Raw genomic sequence first — 25,801 nt, forward strand, 5'->3', positions numbered from 1 at the left:
AAGCATATCATAATTCTCTCCAAACTGATCTAAAACATCAGTACAATTCAAATACAGATCCTATCAGAGTGTGCATATGCATGTGAAACTCGACAAGCCAAGTATAAAATTTACATGAAAGGTTAAGGGCCAACAAAAGCCAAGACACCCCTTAACAACAAAATGTGGGATGCTAGTGTGAGATACTCCCTACTAGATATCCAGACTACTATAAGCTATGGAAATTAAGTTGGTGTGATACTAGTGCAGGCATAGACTAATAGACCAAAGGAAGAATAGAGAGCCTAGTAACAAATCTATGCCAATATGGAAAATGGGTTTATGACAAAGCAGATATTATAGATCATGAGAGAAAAATGAACTATTAAATAAATGACACTAGGGCAACTGTTTATCCAAATAGAAAAAAAAAATCAAGTTGCATCCCTATTCCAACAGAAAAATGAATTGCATTAGATTAAATACTTCCTATGAAACACTAAATTATAAAATTTTCTTAAGCTCTTATTTCTTAAACAAGAAGCAAATGCAAAATTTAACAAGAAGATTACTAAATTAAATTGCATTAAAATTAAGAACTTAAGTTCACCATTAAGAATGAAATACAAAAAATAGAGAAGAAGATATTTGAAATATACTAACCAGTAAGGGGGTTGGTGTTTGGAAAATACACACGTACACATAAAGAATTCCTACAAATCAGTAAGAAAAAGGCACGCTCATATGTACTGGACAAGTTTTTCATAGAACTGACATGGACAAGTATTCCATAAAAAAGGAAATACGAATAACAGAAACATATGAAAAGATGATTGAGGGAGTATTCACAGGGTTCACCACGGGGCATGTGCATGGCTTGCTGGCCACTGTCACTGGCCTCTTCTTTTCCTGGCTGGGAGGCAAATGAGAGCCCTGAACCAGGTGGCTATGAGTAGAATGAACTTAGTAAGGAGGGCCAGACTTTGTTCTCTGATGGCAGTGGTTGTGCTGGCCCAATACATATTCACCTTGAAGAGGAAGACCCAAAGAGGAAGATCAAGATCTTTGAGATGAATAATGGATAGCTAAGAAATGACTAATTGAGTCCACCGTCTTTATAAAAATGATGCCAAAATTGCAGAAACATTTGGTTCACATCAAGAACCCCACGAGGTTAGAAGAAATTATCTATGGTCTTGTCAAAGGAGGAGCTGTCATACTTCAGATAATAATATACTTTGATATGACATTAAGTAAATACAAAGGAAAAAGATGCTCAACATGTCATTATATCATAAACAATTGTAAACTAGTTACAGATAAATGTCAAAAAAAGATATTTAACTAAAGGAAAGGTATTATTCTTTTAAAGTTGATCTTGTTCTTACCAGAGATGACAAGTTCCTTTATATGGTAGAATAGTATACTAAGTCACATAATCTGCTTGTTGAACAACCTTAATCAAAAGCTAAGCTTAAAGAAATTATGAAAGAATCTGATGACATGTTCAAGGAAGGATATGAGAATTTATTTGATAAGCTCCAAAAGCACAAAATCCTTGTGTTCATATTTTTACAATGTATAGGTGATATACCATGAGAGGTTTTCTGTCAAGCTAGTGTTATCATCCAAATGTCAAAGTAGGGTCCAAATAATGGATTTTTATGAAAATGGGGCTTTTAAAGGACATAAAGGGGAATAAATACACATACTTAACAAAAAGCGAATATTTCAATCTACTAAAAGACAATAGCAACATAATTCTGTTGGGAGACTCTCAAGGAGACTTGAGAACAGCAGATGGAGTAGCCAATGTTGAATACATTCAGAAAACTTGGTATCTAAGTGATAGAATGGGTGAACTTTTAGAAAAAAGTACATGGGCTCTTCTGATACTGTTTTAATACAATTTAGTACTCATTGGAGAGAGTCAACACTATCTTACAGGAGATTTTATAAACAAGTATCTTTTAGGAACACCTACTATCACTATGTTAATGGGAACACTGTGACAAAACCACTAAATTAAAACTTTACTCCATGGAGTTACTGGTACTAAAGCAGACTGTTTATTCAGAGAACTACATACCTCAATTTGTTCACTTTTCTTGTTCTTTTACTCTGTTGACATTACCATGTATTACAGATGATAAACTAAACAGAATTGCCTCCCTTCTCTACAGTTCTCTCCACATGGTTCTGTCCAAATAATGTTTACGACTTTGATACTACTGATATGTAATTTTAAGTTAATAATCTAATCAAGAAATATAGGTTGATAATAATGAGCAGTCAGAACTTTTTAAAACTACGTCATTTCTCCAAAGAAGTATTAGCCTCTAGCCAGATACGAGCTATTTTCACATGCAAAAAATTTTTTTCAAAAGTGGCAGAACCCAACACTTAAATCCACATGGCAATAGTTCTCCAGTTTTTCCATAATACTTTCTATGACAGATGTCACTGTCAAGGTACCAAAGCACTTAATTCCCCTTTTGAACTACTCTCTTACAGTTTCACACCTGCCCAGTATCCTCTTCTCTTAAAAAAAAGACTATTTCAAGCATTATCCCCTTAAATGCTACAATTGGCTGAACCTGCCTTGGACTCCCTTGAGCATAAGTTTCTCATAAGACCCATATTTATCACCACCAAAAACTTCAGATGATCACATAAAAATGATTACCCCACATAAGAACTTTTTGCTTTCTTTTGAAAAAAATGTTGAAGAAACAGTATAACTATTAACCTCTTTTTCTGTTTCTATAGGGGTCCGAGTGATGAGCATGCTTTATTGTGTGAGCAAAGAGGACAATGGGTAGATGTGGGAGTTTTCTTATACAGGCTCAGCTGGTTTCACCTATCACATAAATATGCAGTAATTGTAATGATACATATAATTAAATAAGATCCATACTAGTCATATATTTTATCTGTTTTACATTATAAAAGATCTAACACAGAAATTTCTATAAATACAATTTTAAAGGGTAAATGGCTAATCAAAATTAATAAACTTGTATGCATACTGGAGGATATTAAAGTACAGGTAATAAGTTCTATATAATGCGCTTTCCACTCTCTCCACAATCGGCCTGAGTATGTGATTTTGCTAAGTAATATTCAGAATGGTAAAAATGATTTTAAAATCCTTAAGGTATGTAAGATATTCTGCTATGAAGTCTCTAAAATTATTATTATGTTACATAGAATTTTTTAGAAAACAACAGTTAGGGGCAAGAGGGCTGTAACCAAATAAGACATAGCTTCTTGCTGCAAAACTATTCTGTATCAACCTCATACTAAGCCACTAGAGTAACTAGGGGTAAAACAAATCCTAACAATTCACCAACACTGAACTCCAGAGCTTCCAAACAGTCGTAACACCCATCTCCATTTTGTCATTCAGGATACCAAGAATATATACCCAAAACACCAATGACAGGAGACTCTAAGTCCTTTAATGGCTCGGCTCTTGTCAACTGGGAAGAACACCATCGAAACTGCATGGTAGGTATTTCACATACACAGGAACTGAGGCAATGAGCTGTTAAGCAATGCACCCAAGGCCATGACAATAAGCCTGGACAGTAATAGAGGACTGCTTGATTTTTCCAAATCCACATTGTGTACTCAGATTTTATACAGCACATTCTTTGAAACTTAATTAGAAAAACTTGAATTGACTTTGGTCCAGATCCACAGCAGCTAGCAAAGACTTACAGTTGGAATAAAAATTTTCTTTGTTGTTTTTTGTCTTATGCTTCTAAATTTAGTCTCGATGGAGGTCTATGGCCCTTAATAATTCATCACAATTGATTCCAATTGTGGACCATAGAGTGAAGAGAAATCGGCCTGATCTCCTTGACCCATCATCTCCGACTATCCACCCAAGGGCATCCTTAGCATTTGACACCATCTTTTCAGACTGGCCTCTTACATAAAATAGGAACATGATAGCTTGTAAATTTCCTAGCCACAAATTCCTTAAATTCAACTAAGATAAAAGCAGATGAGAAATATTTCTGATAATCCATATTTTTGCAAATAACTGATTTAGAGGTATACTTGCTACCATGATGATGTGAGATAATACAATCTCCTTAAAGCCACCATGAGAAGGAATTACCACAATTAAAATAATCTTCCATGGGTTGATCATGTAAAAATCAATACATCAATACAAGGTTTCTTAATAAATTTCCAAGGAAAGGAAAGTGCTTTTGATGGCTCATGACAGAAAGCCTAAGCTCTATTCCTGTCTCCTCCAGCAGTCCACTCAGGTCTCAGGACATGGCACCTGGATCACTGTTTGGTACAGCAGAAGCTTTGTCTAGGTGTAGGGGTGGGTGTCACGTGCTGTTCATGAGGTCAAAAGGTGGAAGAGGGTGGTGAACAGAGGTAACATTTGAAAAGAAGGCCACATCAGAAAGCTGAGAAGAGCATGTAAAAAGCAGACAATCAGACGAGCAATCAAGAGAGGAACAATCTAGGTACACTGTTTCAAAGAAGACTGGGAAGTTCACAGCATTTCGTGGGAGGCATAGAATGGGGGAAAGCAACTCCTGAAACAATTTCCTGTGATGAGGGGATACTGGCCCCCTTGGGTTTAGATGGTGAGAAACCCATTTAAGATGCTGTAGAGAAAGATTTTATAGGTTTTTTTCCCTTTTACAATATAAAGATGAATTATAAGCCTTTAGACATAGATTCTAACCAATGTTGTCATCAAGACAATTTCCGGTTGTGGTTCATAAAATGTGGCCTTATATTCTTACAATCATACCTGGCTGATGTTAGTTACTCAGTGTGCATTTATGAAGTGGAGTTTCAGTAATGCCATGCTTTTGGATAGGAACCAATGCTATTTTCCATACAGACAGTATCTGTCATGGGCAGATGATTTACACTGATGCCTTATAAACAGCATGAATTCTTTAGGAAATTTTTCCACTGGTCCCCCTCTTCATACTAAATGCAAGATATTAGCCAAATTCTGCAGTGCTAAGTGTATATATATCCATCCAGAAAAGACAAGTCAGGACTCTACAGTCACTACACTTGACTTAAAGAGAGAGAAGCAACACCATCTGGCTTTGCAGCAGCAGGCAGTTCATGACTTTGACTTTCAACCCTGGTCTTCTAAGCCATCAGACAAGCATACAGTAGACAGTGTCCTACCAGTTACTCCATCACCACATTTGCTAAGTTAGCCTTAAAAAAGAAGTACTAATTGAGGCTTGCAATATGTTTAAATTATGAAGGAATTGAGGTAATTATGGAACTAAGTGATTCTTTAGATAGTAATAATGATAGCTATTTTTTACCAAGTCTCCCGTGGACCCAGTATCTGGGCCAGGTGTTTTACATTCATACAATATTCACAACAGTCATGCACAGTGAGTGTGACTGGCTCCATTATACATACAAGGAACCCAAGGCGAAAAAGTAACTAACTGACATAATGTAAGTAATTTACCAATAACTGAGCTATAGTGCTAATAACTCAGAGGTGCCTAAATCTAAAGCTTGGGCTCTTTTTAACATAGCATGCTACTTTGAAGAATTAGCCATTTGGGCCCAGGGCCACTGCCCATGTTGTTGTTAAATGCAGCGCCAAAACTATAAAGAGATCTGTCAGTGGTAATAAACAGTAGTTTATGTTCAACCTAATGTACTAGAACAGTCAGAAGATAACACTGTTTGTCATTTTTCTTGTTGGCCAGTTCAACACCAAGGTTGTATTATTTCCTAGTCTATAATTAACTATATTAGCAAACGTTGACTTCTGCAGAAGGAAAATACAGAAGAAACCAAATATGCCCTGCCTCCCCAAAAGCTTGAATTGTTGCTTTATGAAGAGTAGGCACATTATGAGTTGTAAATATCTTTTCTCAGGTGCAGCCCATTTCATAGAAATGATGAAATGACCAAAGAAAGTGAAGCTAGAATTCTGATTTTACTTTATTTTCCAAAAACAGAAAGTTGATAGGTAAGTACAATGTATGGTTTCCTGATACATTCCCTTGAGTTAAACCTCTCATGATTATGGTCATGTAGGAAGTTCTTAGAAAGTGCAAAAGATGCTGCATGTGATGCCAGAAGTCCTGAATTCCATATCCCAGCTCTGCTACTGTTGAGCTCCAAAATACTGAGCTGTTTAACTTTTCTAAGCCTCACTTTCTAAATGGGGAAAATGATTCCTACCTATCACAGTGGTAAGGATGAGCTGAGATAGTATAGGCAGAAGCATTTTATAAATCATAAAGTGCCACACAAATATACTACCACATTCAGAATACAGAACAGGAATCAGACTAGAAGCATCAGGAACTCTCCAGTTCCCAAATTCTGTCCCCACAAGGCTTGACTTACCTCTTGTCTTGTGTTCTGTGAGATTTCCCTAGTTGTTATTTCCGGGATGTCATCCCTCACCCCACTTATTATTTTTGATTGTTGCAGTGGGTGTCTGTCCCCAGCAATCAAACCAATCCATGACTAAAGCAACAAATGCCCCCAAAGGACTTCCCCTCTAGCAAACAGTAAAGAGTTGTTGGACCAATAATTCACTGTTACGGCTATAACTCCGATGCCCTACTTATAGTTTACCTACAGTTTCCAAAAAGTTTCACAGCATATTATCCTAGACTACATCCTAGAAGAAACGAGGATAATTTGCTTGCTTATATATTCCAGAGCTCCAGATCTTTTCTCAGAAACAAGTGTATACCTCTTACTCTGCAATGGATACAGGCAATTATAAGATCTGCAGAGAACAACTCTAGCTCTAACTTAAAAATTATCACTATCTCTAAATTATCATGGGAAATCTGTTAACAGTTTCCTCCAGTTAAATCTCAATTATGCAAATAGATTTTCTCGGTAGGTTTTGGTACTGAGTTGTGATGTTTTTCAAACCTTTCATCTTTAAAGGAATTATCCGTGTTGTATACTTACCACCCAGTTTCCAGAAATATCAACTGTGTAGTCCATGTCAATTTTCTCTCACAACTTTAGTAAAGAGCATTGTGAAATGACATTGAATAGCTCATTACTCACTGTTTACACCGCAACAGAGACAGCAGTCTGTGGTTCTTAAGAACACAAATTGTAGCCTCAACCAATCTGGGCTCAAGTCTGGGCTCTCCAATTTATTAGCAGTGTGATCTTGGAGAAGTTACTTAACCTCTCTGTACCTCTTTCTTCAACCATACAATGGATTGATAATAGACCTACCTTATAAAATTGTGTGAAATTAATGAGGTACTGTATGTCAAATGCTTAAGACAATGCCTGGCACACAGTAAGCATCTTATAAATGTTAGATCTTACTACTGTTATTACTTTGCCTTCACAGGCATTAATGGGTTATACTGCATGCAGTGAAATTTCCTGAGGCATCTTGTCGTAAGCGCTCCAAAAATGATACAACTGCTGGGCTTTTTACATGTAAATAGGTGACATGATGTCAACAGATGTGAACAACTGACCCAGCTTCTGGAAGGCATTCCAATAGATTTTTGAACTTTCTATTCTGAAAAGACTCATCATTCTTTTTTTTTTTAATTTTTTTTAGGGGGAGGTAATTAGGTTTATTTATTTATTTTAACGGAGGTACTGGGGATAGAACCCAGGACCTCATGCATGGTAAGCATGTGCTTTACCACAGAGCTATACTCTCCACATTGAACTTCCTATTCTGTCAAGGAGCCTTCTTCTTTCAAAGATAGGACTATTACAACCTTGAATATGTTAGCAGAATATGAATAAAATCCTTAATATCTCCCATAGTAATAAAAGTGTGGAGTCTTGACAAAGTTAGACAACCTAGGTTTGCATTCTGGCTCTGCCACTTACCAGCTGTGTAAACTTTGGCAAGTTACTAAATCTCCCAAAGTCCAGTTTCTTTAAATGTAAAATGTGGAAAGTAATGGTATCTATTTCACAGAGCTTTGTGAGGATTGGATGGTGTAACTAAATATTAGCACAGAGCCTTGCATTTGGCATATAAGTTATATGCTATTGCTATTAATTTTTCTTTGATTGGGTTAATCCAATTGATAAGAGTTCTTTGCCTGTGTGTTAATCAAAAAACAAATTATATTAGCAGTTGATACTTTAAGACCTATAAAATGTGAAGATGAAGTTTTACTAGCAGAAGTCTTTCCTTGCACCATTATAATGTCAGATTTAGTTCACTTGTTGAGGCATTTTTGGAAGATTTTATTATAAACCTTATAATATAGAACAATCCTGGAGCAGTTGTCTAAGAAATATATAGAAATATGTTGAGAAGGTGATTGACCTCTGTAACAATCATCAATGTTTCTTTCCTAGTTGTTTCTTATTTGTTTTTATAACATATGAATTGGGATCAGAACTTCAGAAGGATAAGGTCATAGAGTTAGAAGGTTAGAGGATTATCTAGTAGAAGAAGGCTGTTAACTGCTCCATTCAAGTCAGGCAGATGTGACTTAAACACAGTTTCCCTTTCGCAAAGCTGAGATAGTCTGTTCACCTTTGGTTCCTTGGTAGCTTTCCCTTATTCTTCTCAATCCTTGAACCTATCCTGGTCCCACTGTTGTTCTTACCAAGTGGTCAATTTATTTCTGTTAGTGTTAACTGCTATTTAAATTGTTCATTGATGATGGGCTCTCAGAGGTGTCTGAAGATTCTTACAGTTGGAAAAGCCAGAAATACTGAGGGGAATTAAGCTATAATAGTAGAATTATAGGCTGTGAAGTTGTTGGTTTGGGGCAGAGATCACTGCCTGGTATCTTTTGCCCACTGTTCCTTTGTCTGGGGCCTATCTTGTTCCTGTGGACTCATTAGTGTTCTTAGACTGGAATAATTATGCAGAAAAACTGTCTTTGATTCTTAACTTTGAGACAAAGAGACTCAGATCCTATTACATAGTAGTTGGCTATATCCTCTACTACAGTTAATAGGAAGACCCAGAAAGCAATCCTGAACCCAAACCTTCTTTCCTAAAGATATCACCCAATGACAATACCAAAGAATAGCTTATCTCCAGCCTTCCCAAAGATATGTAAAGACAATGCATAGCTATGCAAATAGAGCTTTATTACAAGTCCCCTAGACTCTACTGCCAGCCTGATGGCAGCCCTGAGCCCCTCCTGCAACATTCTGGAGCAGCCGCTGGTAACACGGTGAGTGGCTCAGACATGAGGCTCATCCAATACTAAGCACACCTTGCATCAAAGCTATTAATTTTATGATTGATAAGCAGAATTATTTTGTAAGGTTTCTGCTCTTCGATTTCATACTTAAGACGAAATTTTAGAGCTGGAAGAGTCTTAGACATCATTTTCGTAAGACCTCCCATGTTCCATATGAAGGTTCTGAGGTACAAAGAGAACAGGATATCTGCCCAGGTTCCCCTGGGTAACAAGTACAGGGCAGCCCGATCTGTGTCCCCCTCCTGCTTACAGACCTTCCGTGGTTCTTTGTCTCCAACATGAAGATGACTAGGATAATAAGTCACGCGAATAATCTGACCCTACCTTCCTATCGACTCCTTGGACTCCTTGTTGCCTCATAAACATTCTCTGTAGGAAATGGTTAAGAGTGGAATTAGACCTATTAGGAGGCAGATGCAATCATCTAGGTGAAAGATAATGGTGACTCGGAGTGGGGCTGTGGCAGCAGAGATGGAGAAAAATGGAAGGACTTGAGATCTGCTTTGAAGACTGAATCAAAAGAACTTTCTGATGGATGGAATATGGTGGGTGAATAAAAGGAAGGAATCAAAGATGACACCTAGGTTTCTGGCTTGGGTAACCGAGGGTGATGAAGATAAGACAGGTGCAGGAGAACGCTGCGCATCAGGGTGGTGAGGGAAAGGGTTTTCTCAGTGTTTCAGATCTAACAGTCTATTTAAGAGGTGGCATGGCACATATGAGAGGAGGAAAAACTCTTCCTCCTTCTTTGAATCTTATGAGAAGAGATCTCCCTTAAGATCTCCAGCCTTCTCACCCACTCCTTCTTCCTCCCCGTGGAGGTAGGGTAAGTTACCTAATTGGGTACTAGGGAGACTAACTGGGCATGCAGAGCCTAGCCCCTTTTTCCTCTTACTCTTCCAGAAGCAGGCTGCCCACAGGAAGCATGCCTCTGCTCTAACTTGATGCTGTAAGCTTTCAAAGGGATGAGGCCCTCGTGTGCGCAGGACTACAGGCATTCAGTTTTGCCTGTATCTGGGATGGTAGGTCTATCTAATTTTGGAGGTGAGTATTATAAGCCCATACTTCAGTATCTGCTTAATACATTATAAATGTGATATTTTGATATCCCATTTCCTCTTTTGTCTTATATTTCATTTCAACCACATCAGGGAAGGAAAGAGAGATGTTGTTTAATGGGTCTCCTCAAAGCCAAGAGTAGGAGAAACAGTGATGGAAGAATGGAGAATCCTAACCCTAAAGCTTACGGTTCTGTGGCCTCAGAAAAAGGCCTCAGTACTTGCTTCCTGATCTATAAAAGGGAGAGGATAACATCCCCTCCATCTTTCTGACCAGCTGATTATGAAGATGACATGAGATTATTCTGTAAAAGTGCCAGGCTCAAATTAATGTTCAATATAGGAAGCATTACTTTTAGTTTCAAATGCACTGATTGCTGAACTTAAAGATGGAATTTCTGCAAAGAGAACACAAAAAATGGACAAATTAATACTTCTATTGTAATAATAATTGTTATAGATATTTTATTAGACATGTCTCCTTAGGCAAAAGGTGGTTTATCAAAGATGACAGCCATGCAGGAAAAGAAAGGGAAAAAAGTAGTCTAATGCTCATTTATTCAAATTTTCCTATTTCGAATATTGAAATACTACCCTATTCTTCACCTTGTACATTTATACAGAATTTGAAAATTAGAAACACCTTCATAATGAATAGATTCCTTTATCAAGGATAAGAAAAAATTATCTTTCATAAAGTTGGAATGACAATTTTTAAAAAATACACTTCCACACACAAACCAGGCACTATGTTCTGCTAGAAATAATGAAGTAAGACACAGATGTTAAGGTTCAGTGTGGTTTTCAGTCAAGAGAAAATGCCAGCTCTAGGAAACAGAGTCACACAGCTTGTAAAGTTTGGTGGGCTTTCCTTTTGATGAATTGTCACAGAAGGGCAGCAGCAAGTCCTGTGCCTGAATTTTACAAATGACTGAGCAAGTTTCGGAGCGTTAATACATTGAGGGAGAAGCAATGTAATAACAGAGGTGATTAAATCCCACATGCTTCCTGGTGGATTCAGGAGGATGGGAAAGATTTCTTTTCTGCATACAAAAGGGAAAAAAAAAAAACCCTGCAGGGGATATTCACCAACAGGAACTTTAGGTTAACAGAGGCAAAACCTCAAGTAATCAATCAGCCTGAGAATTGCTGGCATGGTAACTTCTGCGTTGCTGTTGCTAAGAATTCTCGGTGGATACTAGAGGCAAAGATGGAATGGCAGAGGCTTAGAGATATACTAAAGAAATAACATTTATCATTGTTCTCATTTTAATAAAAGCTTGATGTTGTATACCAAGTGTTTAAATACCAATTTCCCTGTCACTTGTCCTCCTTAGAATGTACTTCAGGGGCAAGGTCTTTTTCACATTGCAAGGCATTGACCCACAGGAAATAAATTACAACCATGGACCACATAGGGTAACAGTTTGAAATGTAATTAAAACCTGTGTGTTTTAAAAGAAAGACAAATATTTCATGTATCTGATTTTAAAACTTAAAAGAAAGATACTAATCACATACCGCATGGAAATGAAAAAGAAACTCAGTTGCTTTCTGAGAGAGATCTATGAGATTTTAAATTTTGATTTGGAAATTAAAAACTGGGAAGAAAAACATTTTCATATTATATCTGTTTTATGTTAAGGCTAGTAATGTCAGAGAAGGCAAGAAGAAGACAGGGAAAAGAGAAGAAAGAATAAGGAAAAAGAGGCAAAGATGGAATGGCAGAGGAAGGTGGGATGGGGGAGAAAAAGAGAGGAAAAGTTGGGAGGGACAAGGGGAAGCAGTTACACAAAAGGAAAACAGGGGAGGAGTGTCAGAAAAGCGGAAATGGAAAGCACAAGAAAAACAAATGAGAGAAGAAAGGAAACAGAGGAAGACACAGGGAAAGGATAGCGGGTGAGGCAAGGTTAGCCGGCAGTTCAGAGGATTCTGAACTCTGTTCCTTAAACACACTAGTGAACACTACTGCTCCACTGAGTTTGAAGCATTAACAATCATGATCATTGTCTTTGGGAATGTCATTTAACTATTTAACACAATTGGTCACAGATGACTTTAGAAGAATTACATATTTGGCAAAGGACTGAATCTTTTCTAAGGTAATGGTAGATAATCCAAATAAAAATATCCAAAGTCCAAAAAAGAAACTGACCATCTTGGAGGATGCTTCCTGGAAACAAACACAGACTAGAGACGTGTAAATACTTCTGGTTCTTCAGGGGGAAATGGAAGTGGTGGTAGGGAGGGAAGGGGTGCATTTGCTTTCATCAGAGGCTTGGTGCTAGGCTCTCTACATGCACAAATTTGGTTTAAATTACCACTCCTAAACCAGAGAGCTCCCAATCTGACCTTTCACATTCTCCCTAGCGAATCCTCTGCTTTGCCTAAAAGATATCACTACTACCATTTAAATAAACATATGAAAAGCAGAATATATCTCCTTTGCTCCAACGTTGCCATTATTAACTATATAATCACTGTTTTTCCAAAACCCTTGGACTGTTATATTAATCATAGTTGTTATCTTTTTTTTCTCTTGCTTTCATCCTCCCAACTCTGCTAATTCCTCTTTTCTACTGATAATAGAGGAATTGCTTGGTTCCCTGTGCCTTCATCTCTCCAGCATTCACAGCCTGGACCACTAAAGCCCCATACCTGACCACTTGATCTGGGAACCCAACCGTTCCCTGTGTTTAATGAAAGGACCCTTGGCCTACAAGTGGCCTAGTGCAGCATTATTAGCTGAACTCCTGTTCTTAATCTGACCTTGTAACCTGGAACTAGTACCTAGGCCATTTGCCCTTGTGACCAAATTCTCAACTACATTCCTTTTCCTCTCTTATTTATATAACAAGTATGTATTGAGTACCTAACTACTACATGCTTTTGTTGTTGTTACTGTTAAGAAAATTGGGATGCTATTGTTTCATAAATATGCTTTGAAAATATGCTTTGTTTGCTTGATGTTTTGTGAGCAATTTCCTCTGATTAACTATTCCAGTTTATGATGTACCATAATCTATTTATCCATCACTCTAGTTGGATGTTTGGGTTGATATGTTTACACTATTATAAATAATACTGCAGTGAGTATTCATATAGACAAATCTTTGCACATACCCACTAAAATTTCCTTAGGGCAATCTGGAATTGCTACATCAGAAGTTATAAATATTCCTAAGGAAGTACATGATCATTGCCAAATTATCCTACATCAGCGGTTTCTAGAAAGGGGCGTAGTTGCCTTCAGGGGACACTTGATAGAGTCTAGAGACATTATTAAGTGTCAGAACTGGGCAAGCATCCAGTGGGTAGAGGCCAGGGATGCTGTTAAACATCCTACCACACACAGGTTAGCCCCACTTCCCCCAGCAAAGAATTATTCAGTCCAAAACGTCAATAATGCCACTTCTTAGACACCTGACCTGACATAATGGTCCCATCAGTGCTTGTCACTTTGAGATGAAATAAAGGCTATAATAAGGGCTCTTCCATTCATTCAAAGGTAATTTACAAAGGACCTACTTATACCATATACTGTGGTAGATGCTCAAGTAGCATTCAAGGAGGACAGTCAGATCAATAGCCAAGAGTAAAGAGAGGAGGTGGCTTGGAAGTAAATTTTGACTTCACTTGCGAGAGGGAAAACACATCTATTTCATTCTATACCTTCATATCTTTTCATATCATTTTGCATTAAATTATTTCCATATAATTCTGCATTAAATTATACAGCTTCACAAGGTTGCTACAAGAAATGATTAACATTGTTACATTGCTACATGCATGAACGCTTGATCCTGATTATTTCGAGGCAATCTCTAAAGAATAAAACTGATTGTTTCTTCAACAGAAACTCAAGGTCTTAAGTATAAAACATCCCCATGGTGACAGTGGCTCCTTCCCCAGTTGATCTTTTTGTTCTTTAATTTAACATAGTAGATCTTCTCAATTTGCTTAATTCAGAGGTGGAAAAATGTTTTCTTGCCCTTTCTATTTTAAATGAGTAGGTACTCCCTGAGTCCCAGTTCCTTTCTGGCTATTTAGTGGAACTCACAGCAGGCAGGGTAAAAAGGAGACACCAAAGCTGTTCCTCTGGTTGCCTTACTTAAGAAATGGATGGCAAAGGAGAGAGGGTAAAGCTGGCTCGGCTCCCAGCTGTGCCATCAGCCTCCTCTCCAGAGAGTCTGCACTCCTCTGCCTACTTGGTCAATGCCTGGCACATTTACTGCCACTGGTTCCTCTCCTCCTTGCTTTTCTGCTGATTAGTCTCCGGGCTAAGATAAAAAGGAGATGCTGTGGCTGTCCTGGGCTTTCAAAGCCAGTGCTCAAAGAAGAGGAAATAAGAGAAGAATCTGGCCCCAGACTCACATACGTGAAGACAGAAAAAAAAGAAGCCAGCCTTGACTGCTGCACAGAGCACACAATCCATCACTTAGAGGTCCTTTGGAAGCAAAAGGAGGAGGAGACTAAGGGGGAAAGTGGGAACTCCATAAAGGTGGCCATTAGAGACAGATTACAGCTTCCCTTTTCCAGAGGACTTTATGCAGAAAAGAATAAAAATCTAGATTGGTTTCCTTAGCAACCCTGGGATAATCTTTCCCACAATGTCCCAAACCTGCAGTTCTTAATTCTATTACAGCTGTTATTAAAACTTTAAATATGCAATCATGTACATTAAGTTGCCAAATACCCATAAAAATTATTAGCTCATTAAACTGTGCACAGTCATTTAAATGAAAAATAAGTACCATCTAATTTCTTTAAATTGAAAAAAGTAAAGGTTAAAACATTCTGATAATCTGACAAAGTAATACTGGCAGCAAAAGTACAAAAAGGATAATGCATAGCATTACAATTAGCATCATGTGGAAACAAAAACAAATCAAAACAAAAAAATAAAGCCTATCTTTCATTTAGTGAATAGTCAATACATTTAAAATAAAATTATGCCATAGATTCTACCTAGCCTAATAAATTATTAGAGCTTGATTACAAGCACTAAGATTTAGTATTCACTTACCCTTTAATGTCAAACACTAGAATTTATTTAGTTTACAAGTACTGGTTCCAAAACAAATACTGCCATTTTTTAAAGTCCCAAGGATTTCAAGAACAAAACTATAAATGATCAGTCTGGAGATTTCACATGGGAATTTATAGTATGGAAACCCAACAGATACTTTTGGGATATGCAGAAGTAGAAAAAGCGGCATACTGATCAATTTAAAAAAAAATTAACACAACTTTTTTAATGTTTGTCAAATGCAGAATATGTATTATGGCCAATAAATCCTGACAGTCTAATGTTCACTTAAAGCATTTAATCGCCTTATATTTTAAAGTTATCATTACCTGTGTATACGGCATCAAGTATGTGTGGTACTGTTTTAAAACATGCCCAGGATTTGTTTTAATCAGGTATGGTTAGACATGCAGACATGGAAATGGTTGTCATAAAGGAGGAAGTTATACTCCCAGATCCCTAGAAACAGGCATGACCCACCATGCAGGGCTACATGGGGACAGACCAGGGTCAGTCAGGAGCAGAAGGAGAGAGGGCAGAGCATGGCCAGAGCCTATCTTGGGGTTCTCTCCAGAAGGAGTGGGCAAGGCAGATTCCCTGAGTCAGTTAAGGTTGGACAGTTTGAAAAATTTCTATGGATTCTGGACTATAGACATGGTCCCTAGTTGTCCAAGACCTGGCCCTGGGGTGACTTAGGGCAGGGGGAATATTGGTTTGATGTGTGAGAGTTTGATAAGAGAGATAGTTGGGGGAGGTTACAGTTTAGTGGTAGAGTGTGTGATTAGCATGCACGAAGTCCTGGGTTCAATCCCCAGTACCTCCACTAAATAAGTAAATAAACAAACCTAATTACCTCCCCCTTACCAAAAAAAAAAAAGAGTTGGGAAGGTGGGCTCTGGATTGTTTGGTTTGTATATCAAAGATGCACTTAAAGGGGAGTCATTTGCTACTTCCAGGTATTACCTAGGCCAGGGAGGAGCAGTCTCTCTAGGATAAGGTCCCAAATGCCATAATATCAAGAATACAGAAAATAAGAAAATATAGCCAATACAGGTACTACCAAGCTTTAAGTCAGAGTTCTCCTTTTACGTGCAAGGTCCTTTCCACAGCCAGGTCCTATGAACAAAGCCTGCTGGATTGTGCATTTAAAAATGTTTAAAAAGCCTCACATGTTTTGCTTTATCCTTTTGAATATGCTTTCCAATTATCTCATTAGAATCTAATGGTTAGATCCTTACAAAATACCATATTGGGTAAACATGTCTGAACATATTATCTGAAAAGACAAAGGCAGAATGGGGAATAGAATTCAAGATTCCTGTCTTCAAGTCTAGGACATGTTCTCTTACTTTCTGACGTCGTTTATAGTTTAACAAAGTAATTAGTGATCTAAGAAGTCAATTCTCAAACAAATGGGCTTAATCAGGCATTGCAGGGAAAAGGTTCCACAAACTAGAATGAAGTCATCTCTTCCCTGTAGGTGTCTTTGGCTCAGGTTACCCCCCATAGGGTTTCTTTTGGGAAGCAGGGTGTCAGGAATAAATAGAATTACTTGGAGAGCATAAGACAGCCAAATACCACTACAGCATTTCTGAACTTGTTTTCAACAGATTTCAATCACTATGCTCTATATACTGATAAAATTCAGTGTTCAAAGAAGGATATTCCTTGCTGACTCAGTCTCCACACACACTTGCCTAGAAAAGACTGGCAGTGGGTGACTGCTAGTCATTACTGTTTGGTCAGAGGCAGTCTCCTTTCTCTATAACATGGTCTCCACATGAAATGAAGTAAAAGAATAAAACAAACAAGAAAAACAAAGGAGGGGGTGAGTAGATAGGAGTCTAGCAATTAGCATAAAGATTGATTAATGCAGAAAAGCAGTTGAGATAATTCACCAGTTATCTGGGCTTTATAAGCTCTATTTTTTAATCTACAAAATAAGGTCCAAATAATTAAAAGACAGGTTCAGAAAATGAATTTCCTGGTTTAGCTGTCTATATTAGCTAAATAATAATAGCTGAATAATATTAACTATATTAGCTGAATAGGCTGAATTTTCTGCTTAGAGGTAGTTAAACTGACCACATAAGGAGGTATCAGGGGTAACTACTCAGTTGAATAGAAAACCTTGCATTAAGCCCTATACTGCAGTGAATGAGAACTGAGAAGTCATGATCTTGATCTGGAGTTCACAGTCAAGAGGTCATTTTTGTACTCAAATACTTATAATATTAAGAAAATAGAAAGGAGCACATTAAAGCACTACAGAAGTTCAAAGAGGGTGAGATTATATCCAGTTTGGGTGGGATGGGGAAGGGATTACCAAGAGTTTCATAAAGATGGGCTTTGAAGAAGGATTTAAACTGGCAGAGAAAAGAAGGCAAAGGGAGGGACATGAGCAGACACACAACAGTTAATGATCAGTAGAGACCACACTGAGAGTGGCCAGGCATGAAGGTTCTGCAGTCTGAAGACCTCAGGTTCAATCCCAATGCCCTCACTTACCAGCTGGGTGACTTTGAGCAAATTACTTAACCCCTCCAAATCTTAGTTTCTCTTTCTGTAAAATGGGGGCGGTAGCAGCTACCTCTGGGAATTGTTGAGAGGATTAAAAGAGGCAATATTTGCTAATGAGCTAATGCCAGGCTGGTAGTTAGTGTTCAATAAATAGATTTATTGTTAATCAACAGTAGCTTCAGTTTCCCTTCTATCATGTTTAAATTTTTTAAAAAATTGATACCCTAAAGAGGTATCTCAAAGATTCTTCATTTCTTTTTCACTCAGGTAAAAACGATTTCTGGTACTAAATTTGCAACAGCCTAAAGCTATATTTTGTGAAAGAAAACAGAATTTATCATTAATGTATGAAACCATTGTTCAGGCGTTGAAACCAACCAATTAATAAGAAACCCTTGGAATTACAGAAAATACACATTTTTTTTAATGCCAGGAAACCTTCTTTACTATTTTAATCCTAAAAATAAATAAATAAATATATACATACATACATACGTAAGTAATTAAGTAAGTAAATTTAGCCTGAATGTCTGTAAATGATCAGAAACCAAAGTTTCTCCTAAAATATTAGAAATCCAACCCACTATTTTATGACTAAACTGCTTCTTTTATAATTCAAATTCCACTTTTCAAAAGAATGTGGTCAAACACAAAACACCACTCTTAAAATAAGCGACTAAAGTAAGCAAGGAATAGACCTCATAGATCTTGTTGATTTTCCTGTAAAACAACTCAAAGTTCTTTCAGAGTAAAGCTTCATATGACTCTTCAACTCTATATTAAACATGAAACACTAACGTCCAAATTAAGCCAGACTTGTAAATAAACAGGTGACCCAAACTTCAGGAACCAAAATAAATTGGTCAGATTAGTAAACATTTAGCTTATGGGTTGGGAAAAAATTAAGTTAACCTTAAATTACCTCCCAGTGATTCTGTAGGAACTGTACTTTTCTTCATGTACAAGGCAGCAAATGTAATTTGGCACTGTGTTTATCATGATCATGTGTCTGTCAAGAAGAGGGGCTGAAATAGCAAATATTTCCTGGTTCAAGCACAAAATCAGTTCTGGTTCTGGGCTAGTGAACATGTTTGTGGGCTTGGGGGAATTTTTAAAACATTATGCAATGCTGAAATAAGATTTCATGAAACTCCTTTATAATCCTAGTGTTGGAGAGGAATCAACATCTGCCTTTTAAGCAAATCTTAGCAACTCAATCACAACACTGTAGCCCCATGTCGGTCAGCGCTGGTTTATCAGGGAATGAAGCGTATTCACCACCGAATCTCCTAGATACAAGAAATTAATCCCTTTTGAGACCAAACACTTTTAATTGTATTTATTTCAATGGAAATTATTCTAAAACAAAGTGAAAATGAAATTCGTGGAAATGAGTTATTGACATAAATTAAATGTATATTATTATTTAATATATAATAAATATATAATAGCAATATAGTATAATGCATTCCTAAATGTAACTTTCTGTACAATTTTCTGTTTGGTTTTTCATCTCTTCTCATCAAGGATAAGCAATCAGCTTTCCTTTATTACATCATGAAAAGGCAGAGCAATATTTGAATGAGCAAATATGGAGAAAGAGAAGTCCTGGCAGAAAGGATCAAAAACACAGAAATAGAAAAGCACTATCTGGGCATTGAAAATGGCACGGAATTTAAGGAGGATGGAGCTGAGGCCATGAGAAAGCAGTAGACACTAGGCTGGATTAAAACTGTACTTTTCCGTCTAAGATCCACTATGACTCAGATTCACGGGCATGTGACCAGCGCAGTTGCACAGGGACTGAGGTTCAATGCTGTGCTTGAGGATTAATGCTGTGCTGTGTGAAATTCTTAATAATTTTATCTCTGACTCTTTGCTTGGTAAATAAAGCCCAACAGGACAAGGGTGTATGAGCCCGGAGCTTGGAGCCTTGGCTCATATGCAGTCTCTCCTCTCTGCCTGCCCATGACTGGCTCTTGGCCACTGATTCTTGCTGCCTGGTGCCCTGGCAGGTGCCACCACCCAGCCGACCTCCTTATCAGCCCTGCCCTGAAACCACGAGCTACAAACAGGTCACATCAGTTGAGGGTGAGGCCCAACTGATCTGCCATTGCCCTCTGCTCCTGGCTGGGGTCTGGATGGGAGCATGGGGAAGGTCAGGTGCATGCTACTATGAAGAGGACAAGGCTGTGGTCATCGTCACCCAGAGCTGGCAGCACTATGGTGCACTTAGCAGGCAGCTCAGCAGGGGCCTCTGACTCACACCCAATCCAGGCACCGAGAATTTCTCAGCAAGGAGGTTGAAATTGCTTGAGGGGTCGCAAGTCTGCTATGGGTTGGGGCAGCCGACCCTTGGGAAGGGAATATTGACTTCAGCTCCAGCCAGGTTCCTGCTTAATCATTTTGCATTGAGCTCCCCAAATTATGTAGCTGGCTCTACTTAAAATCTTTACCCAGCTTCCCTTCCTATTTTTAATGACGGCATTACTCTTCTCCAAAGAAACTCTGAGTCATCACTGACTTCCCTCCCTCCCAGCCCAAATTCACACCTGCAGGACATCCCCATCTGTCCTCTGCTGTCCATTCCCACTGTTCCTGCTTTAGTTCAGTAGTTCATCTGGTTCCACCAGACCATCATAATAGATTCCTAATTATTTTCACAGTTTTGAGCCTCCCTTTGTTCAATCCATTCAGCCACTGCCCCTAGGTTACCCAAAACACCACTCTGACCATACTAAAAAGTTCTTAAGGGCTCCCTGTGGCCTACCATTAGTTAAGCTCAAATTCTTTAGTCAGACATTCGAGGTTCTTTCTTCTTTTGCCATCATCTTACTTTTGCATATTCATTCGATAGCATATGCAATACTTTGGCCAAATTAAACTACTCACTATACCCTATACATATTTTGCATTGCTCATTATTCTGTCTTCTGCTGAAGCCATTTTGCTGTACCTGGATCCCTTTCCTCCACCCCACAATATTTCCAACAGTGAAATCTAATCCTTTTCCCAGCTTGAATGACACCTCCTCCATGAAGTCTTCTATCATGAATCAAGTCACAACATACTCCATTTTCGTCTGTGACTAATGCCATTTGGTTCGTGTCGTTAACTAAGTACAACTTGGCATTAGTTGTTTGTGAATAGCACACAAACTTGTTCTTGGAAGTACCTGGAAGGCAAGCAGCATGTCCTCTTACTTTTGTACACCTGCCGGCCCCCTGCCCGGGCCTTAGGTATAACACGCACTCAGTGTATGTTGGAACTGATGAATAAATGAATCTGTTGTGTAAACAGACTAGGTTTTCTGAAAGCCTGGCACACCTGTAACCCATGTGTATCATCCTCTTCCCTCCTCTAAGCTCCCCTAACAAAACATCCTGGCTTCTTTTCAAACCAAAAGACCATCAAACACCTGTATCATCATTATCAACACTAACAAAAATATCATCTCACACTTTTTATTAATGTTTAAAGTGCTATATTCTGAATGCTTAGAATAATCTCAAAGAGAACACCTGTTACTTGAGTGCTCTTATTTTCAACCTCTTGAGGGCAATTTTTTCATTACTATATTAAAGTCGGCTGTTTAATAACTTATAACTGCCAGGGTTGTAAAAAAGGTAGATTGCAGTCACTATGATCTATACTGGATATGTAAAATTAATTTTTTCCACTTGCAATTCTTTGTCTCCTGATTTCAAGTCTCTATTTCAGGACTAATTGTGGAAAGTAGTGGAAAATAATGAAATAAACTGAGGATTTTTTGCTGTCACAACTTTCATTCAACTTTAGTTGTTCATTTGTCTATCTTGACTTCGGGATACCAAGCTTATTATCCTAATTTCATAAGTGTCTTCAATGCCTTTCTCTCATCTGTATTCTGAACCTCCAAGAGGATCATCAATCTTATCATCAAATGGTTAAATTTCTAAGCTCCATGTGATAAGTTCATTTCCTGAAGAAAAAAATACACTAGTTTCATCTGAGCAAGAAACACCTTAAAAATACAGTAGTTAATAAAGAATCAGGGAAGATAGTTATATTTTTCATAGAAACTTCAAGGTGTTCAGAATTATATCAATATTGTGATAAAAGAACATGCATTTGGAAAGTTGTCATTTTTCACTAAGAGAAATCTATAACAGCAGGAAATGGAAAGGATAAGGGAAAATACTAGAACTTGGGAAAGATGCAGTATTAATACAACTCTATAAAAAGTTTTGTATTGCATGAGTTATTAAGAGGAATAAAATGTAGAACTTTTCATAGGATAGGATATGGTCAAGTGTTAATCACATATAGAGAAATCTTGAGCAGAAGGTGGAAAAGTAGATACCTCTGTATTCCTTGAATATAAAGTTGGTTCTAAATACTTAATTTAAGGATGGAGCATGGCTCAGGATAAGAGTAGGCTGGTCAAAATGTGCTGAGTTCACACCTCAGGCTCAGATAAAGAGAAAAACAATTAAAAATGAGATTAAAAAGAAAGAAAAAGAATACCAGCAAACTAGATATCATCATTGTCATCATCAACTGTTACCACTTCCTAAGTAACTGAAATGTACCAGGTACTGTTTGCGGAGCTTTAATGCAATACCTCATTTTATTTTCAAACAATAATCTTTGCCACATAGGTGTTATTATTCCCATTTTGCAGATGAGTAAATTGACACTTGGAGATCAAGAAATTCTTCCAAGGTCACACTAACGATGACTGTGGTGTACAATAAGAAAGGAAAAAAGTAGTTTTATCGAAGAAAAGTAACATGAGTAAAATAAAGAAAAATACATAAGATGAAAAATATAGACATATATAGCAGGAACCAATGGAGAAAGAAAAGAGAAACTTTCTAAGTAAGTCAAAATGAAGACAAGAAGTGAACCAAGATCTTCAACTCCCAACATATAGAACACCCTGCCCCCACTGCCTTTTGCCAGCCCTCTCAACAACCCAGGCTTTACCGCCATCATTATTACCCTTGGGGGAAAAAAGAACTCCCCTTTCCTCATGTCAGCTTCCAAATATTAACAGGCAACTTTGCTTTACCCTCCGTCTTCAGGGTAAGAGTCAGGCCCAGAAGAAACATCAGCTGCTTAAAACCTAACTTTCTGTGCTTGTGGTAACACCTCTAGCCACAATTCTAGGTAGCAGGAAGACAAGTTAACTGCTGAGGAAGCTGAGAATTATGCTATTGAAAAAAAGACAGTATATGACAGCATTAAATAAAAGTTAGGAGCCGAAGGAAGGAAGTAAGAAATAAAAGCTATAGAAATGGGAGAAAATCAATTGGGGAAGAATAAGAAAAGAAAGGGCAATAAAGAGAAAAGACTGCAATTCCAAGCTATGACAAGCATCATCCCACTAGGAAGGGATTTTTTTTTTAGCCCAAGCACATAATAAGGATGTGAAAATAATGAGAAAGAAAAGAGTCTATGATTGTTCAACTTATTACAGAATCTTCAGCATATCAATTATTAAATGTTTTTATTCCTCCCCATGGCTTTCTAGGGTTATAGAGAAACAGACACTTGTTAAAGATCACTCATTGCTTGCCTGACCTAAACCTATCAAAGTCTTTAAGAAGGATATAATGCATAAAGCACCTAATCAATAAAAAGGTGAACAAAAATGGTATTTTGACAGGCATTTCTTAACATTAAAGCATTATATTGACAGACATTTCACAAAAACACAAAACTTGGTTTCAGTACAAGGTAGTCAGTTTTCTATGTAAAACTCCTAACTTTCAGGTGCAATAGAGAAAATTTTACCTTTCATGTCTTTCCCACCACTTCTGCTATTCCGATCAACAGCAGCAGACTCTAGAGAAACAGGTAGCTCTTTTAGACAACTGGAAGAAGTGCTCATCAGATGACTACAAAACTTTCATGACCAAGGATAAGAACTTTCAATTCCTATGAACATTAAAGAAGTCTCATAGAAAGTGGCATCCAGTTTCATTATGTTCAGTGAACAGATACTGAAGAAATTAGAACTGACTGGCTTTCAGGTCTGCGATCTAATATCAAGTTCAAATCACTGTGAAAATGAAAGGCTTAGAAATACCAGATGACAGCACGTTGGGTTTCCTTTTCCACTTGAAACTAACATGTTCACCCTGCTCATTGCCTTGGGAATTGCTAGAAACGATCACTTTTTGTTTGTTTGCTTCAAAAACTAAAAATCTACTTGAGAAGTCCTGTTAAAAGCTAACTGCAGATAATTCTGTATTCAAGCCTAACCCTGAATTTGTCCAATCCCTCTAAAATCAACAACAGTTAAAACAGATGCTAAAAAGGCACAAACGGATCAGCGGCCCTTTCTTTCCCTGATTTTCTTCTCTTTTCCTCTTCTTTTCTATTTTGGAATTCATGCAACTGTAAGCCAGAGAAGGGGCTAGGGAAGTAGTTAGGGACTTTGATCCCTTACCAATCTTGAATGAGAATGAAATGCATTACAGTCCTAAAGTGACACCAGGGACACCGATGTGCCCATTTTCTTCAGACTAACACTGGAATTCTGGAATAGACATCTTTTTCAAGCACCTAACAAATGCATTCTAAAACCACACACCGACATTCTTAGTATCTTGACAGAGAAACACAAGGTATTTTGGGGTGCAAAATGTAGCCCTTGTGATATATGAATTTTCCACAAGTTGCTGTGTGTTAGGAAGAGATCATTACATCAAAGATAGTGTAGTAACATTCTAACTAGTCTAAACTCATAAGAAATTTAAACATCAAAGTTCATATTGTAAAGAGTCTAAACTAATGTGTTCTTGGATGCCAAGGGGTAACTGAAGTTTTGGCTCCCGGACCAGTAGGGCTCTGGAGGGGTGACAACGCAAAGTCCTACCTGGTAGGCATCAGGGATGTTGACCGTCTCTCCGTGCTCCCCGACATAGCCAATGATGCCTTTGCCCCAGGGGACCTGTACCTCGTTTGAGTTCTCTGTGCTGCCACAGGGCAGCAGTGGGGTTCCTGCATGCACATCAAAGAATTTGGAGACCAAGCTCTTCTTGCCAGCAGCTGCCCCTTCCACCAGGAAGAGAGAGCAGCGGTCAGCATCCACCATGAGGCAGACGAAGATGAGGATTTTGTAGCTCAGACTGGTAAGGTCAAGGTCGTTGGATATATCCTTGACCAGTTCCAGGAAGAACTGACGCTCATTATGCTTTTTGAGGTGGCATTTGTAGTCCATGGCTGTAGGGGGGTATTGAGGAAGATTCACCCTCGATTCCAGCAGGGCACTGAGAATGTGGGCGGTGGTTGGGGGCAGGGAGCTGGCCTTCCGGAGAAGTGCCCTTCGCCGCACACTGCTCAGGGGCTCCTGGGCCCGGGAGGTCACTTGCTCATCATAGGTCCTGTTCACATGGATGGCCTTGGAGCGGGCAAAACTCTTCCTTAGCTCTTTCTGAGAAGCTTTCCGCTGCAGGCTTCCATCGCCCCGGCTCCCAATGGCCCAGCTAGGACTCAGGGGAACTCCACCACAGTCCCCACCACCCGAAGTGGGCTGGCTGCTGACAGAGCCATTTGGTCCACTGCTCCCACCAAAGCTGCTGCCACCTCTGCCACCACCGTGAGCCAAGCTGCTTGTGCCAGCTAGCATGGGCCTTGGGTCTGAAGCCCCCTGACTCTGACTGTGCTTCTGCAGCCACTTTTCCACCATCTCCTGCTTCCCCTTCCGCATCAAGTAATCTTCAAACAACTCTGGGTGCCTGTCCAGGAAAGTTTCCACCTCTCCAAAGTCCACGCGGGAGGCTGCCATGGTCCCAGACATAGCTTTCACTGCCTCTCTATACTTGGACCAAATGTTTTCCTGCCCCAGCTGTCTAGCTGGTCCTGTACATGTCTACCCCACCAGTATTCCCAGCTCAGCTCGGAGATTCTGCGGAGCAGTGGAATCCTAAGGGTCTGGGAGGTGCCCCTTCCTTCGGGCTCAGACAGTGGCCGGCACGAACCCCACCCCCCTGGTCCTGCTACTTCTGCTCCGCACAGATGCCCCA

General features: G+C 38.6%; 1 protein-coding gene and 1 pseudogene across 1 annotated transcript in view; one reads left to right on the forward strand and one right to left on the reverse strand.

The window, feature by feature from the left end:
* PDE11A (phosphodiesterase 11A) overlaps positions 1 to 25,801 on the reverse strand; it is a 327,882-nt gene extending 302,081 nt beyond the window's left edge. Inside the window, exon 1 of the mRNA XM_032479754.1 lies at positions 24,652 to 25,801. Within this exon, the coding sequence (XP_032335645.1) occupies positions 24,652 to 25,575 (924 nt within the window). The 5' untranslated portion in view covers positions 25,576 to 25,801. The remainder of the gene's footprint in view (positions 1 to 24,651) is intronic.
* LOC102523904 lies at positions 579 to 1,938 on the forward strand (annotated as a pseudogene).

Source organism: Camelus ferus, chromosome 5, assembly GCF_009834535.1.
Source record: "Camelus ferus isolate YT-003-E chromosome 5, BCGSAC_Cfer_1.0, whole genome shotgun sequence".
Lineage (NCBI taxonomy): Eukaryota > Metazoa > Chordata > Mammalia > Artiodactyla > Camelidae > Camelus > Camelus ferus.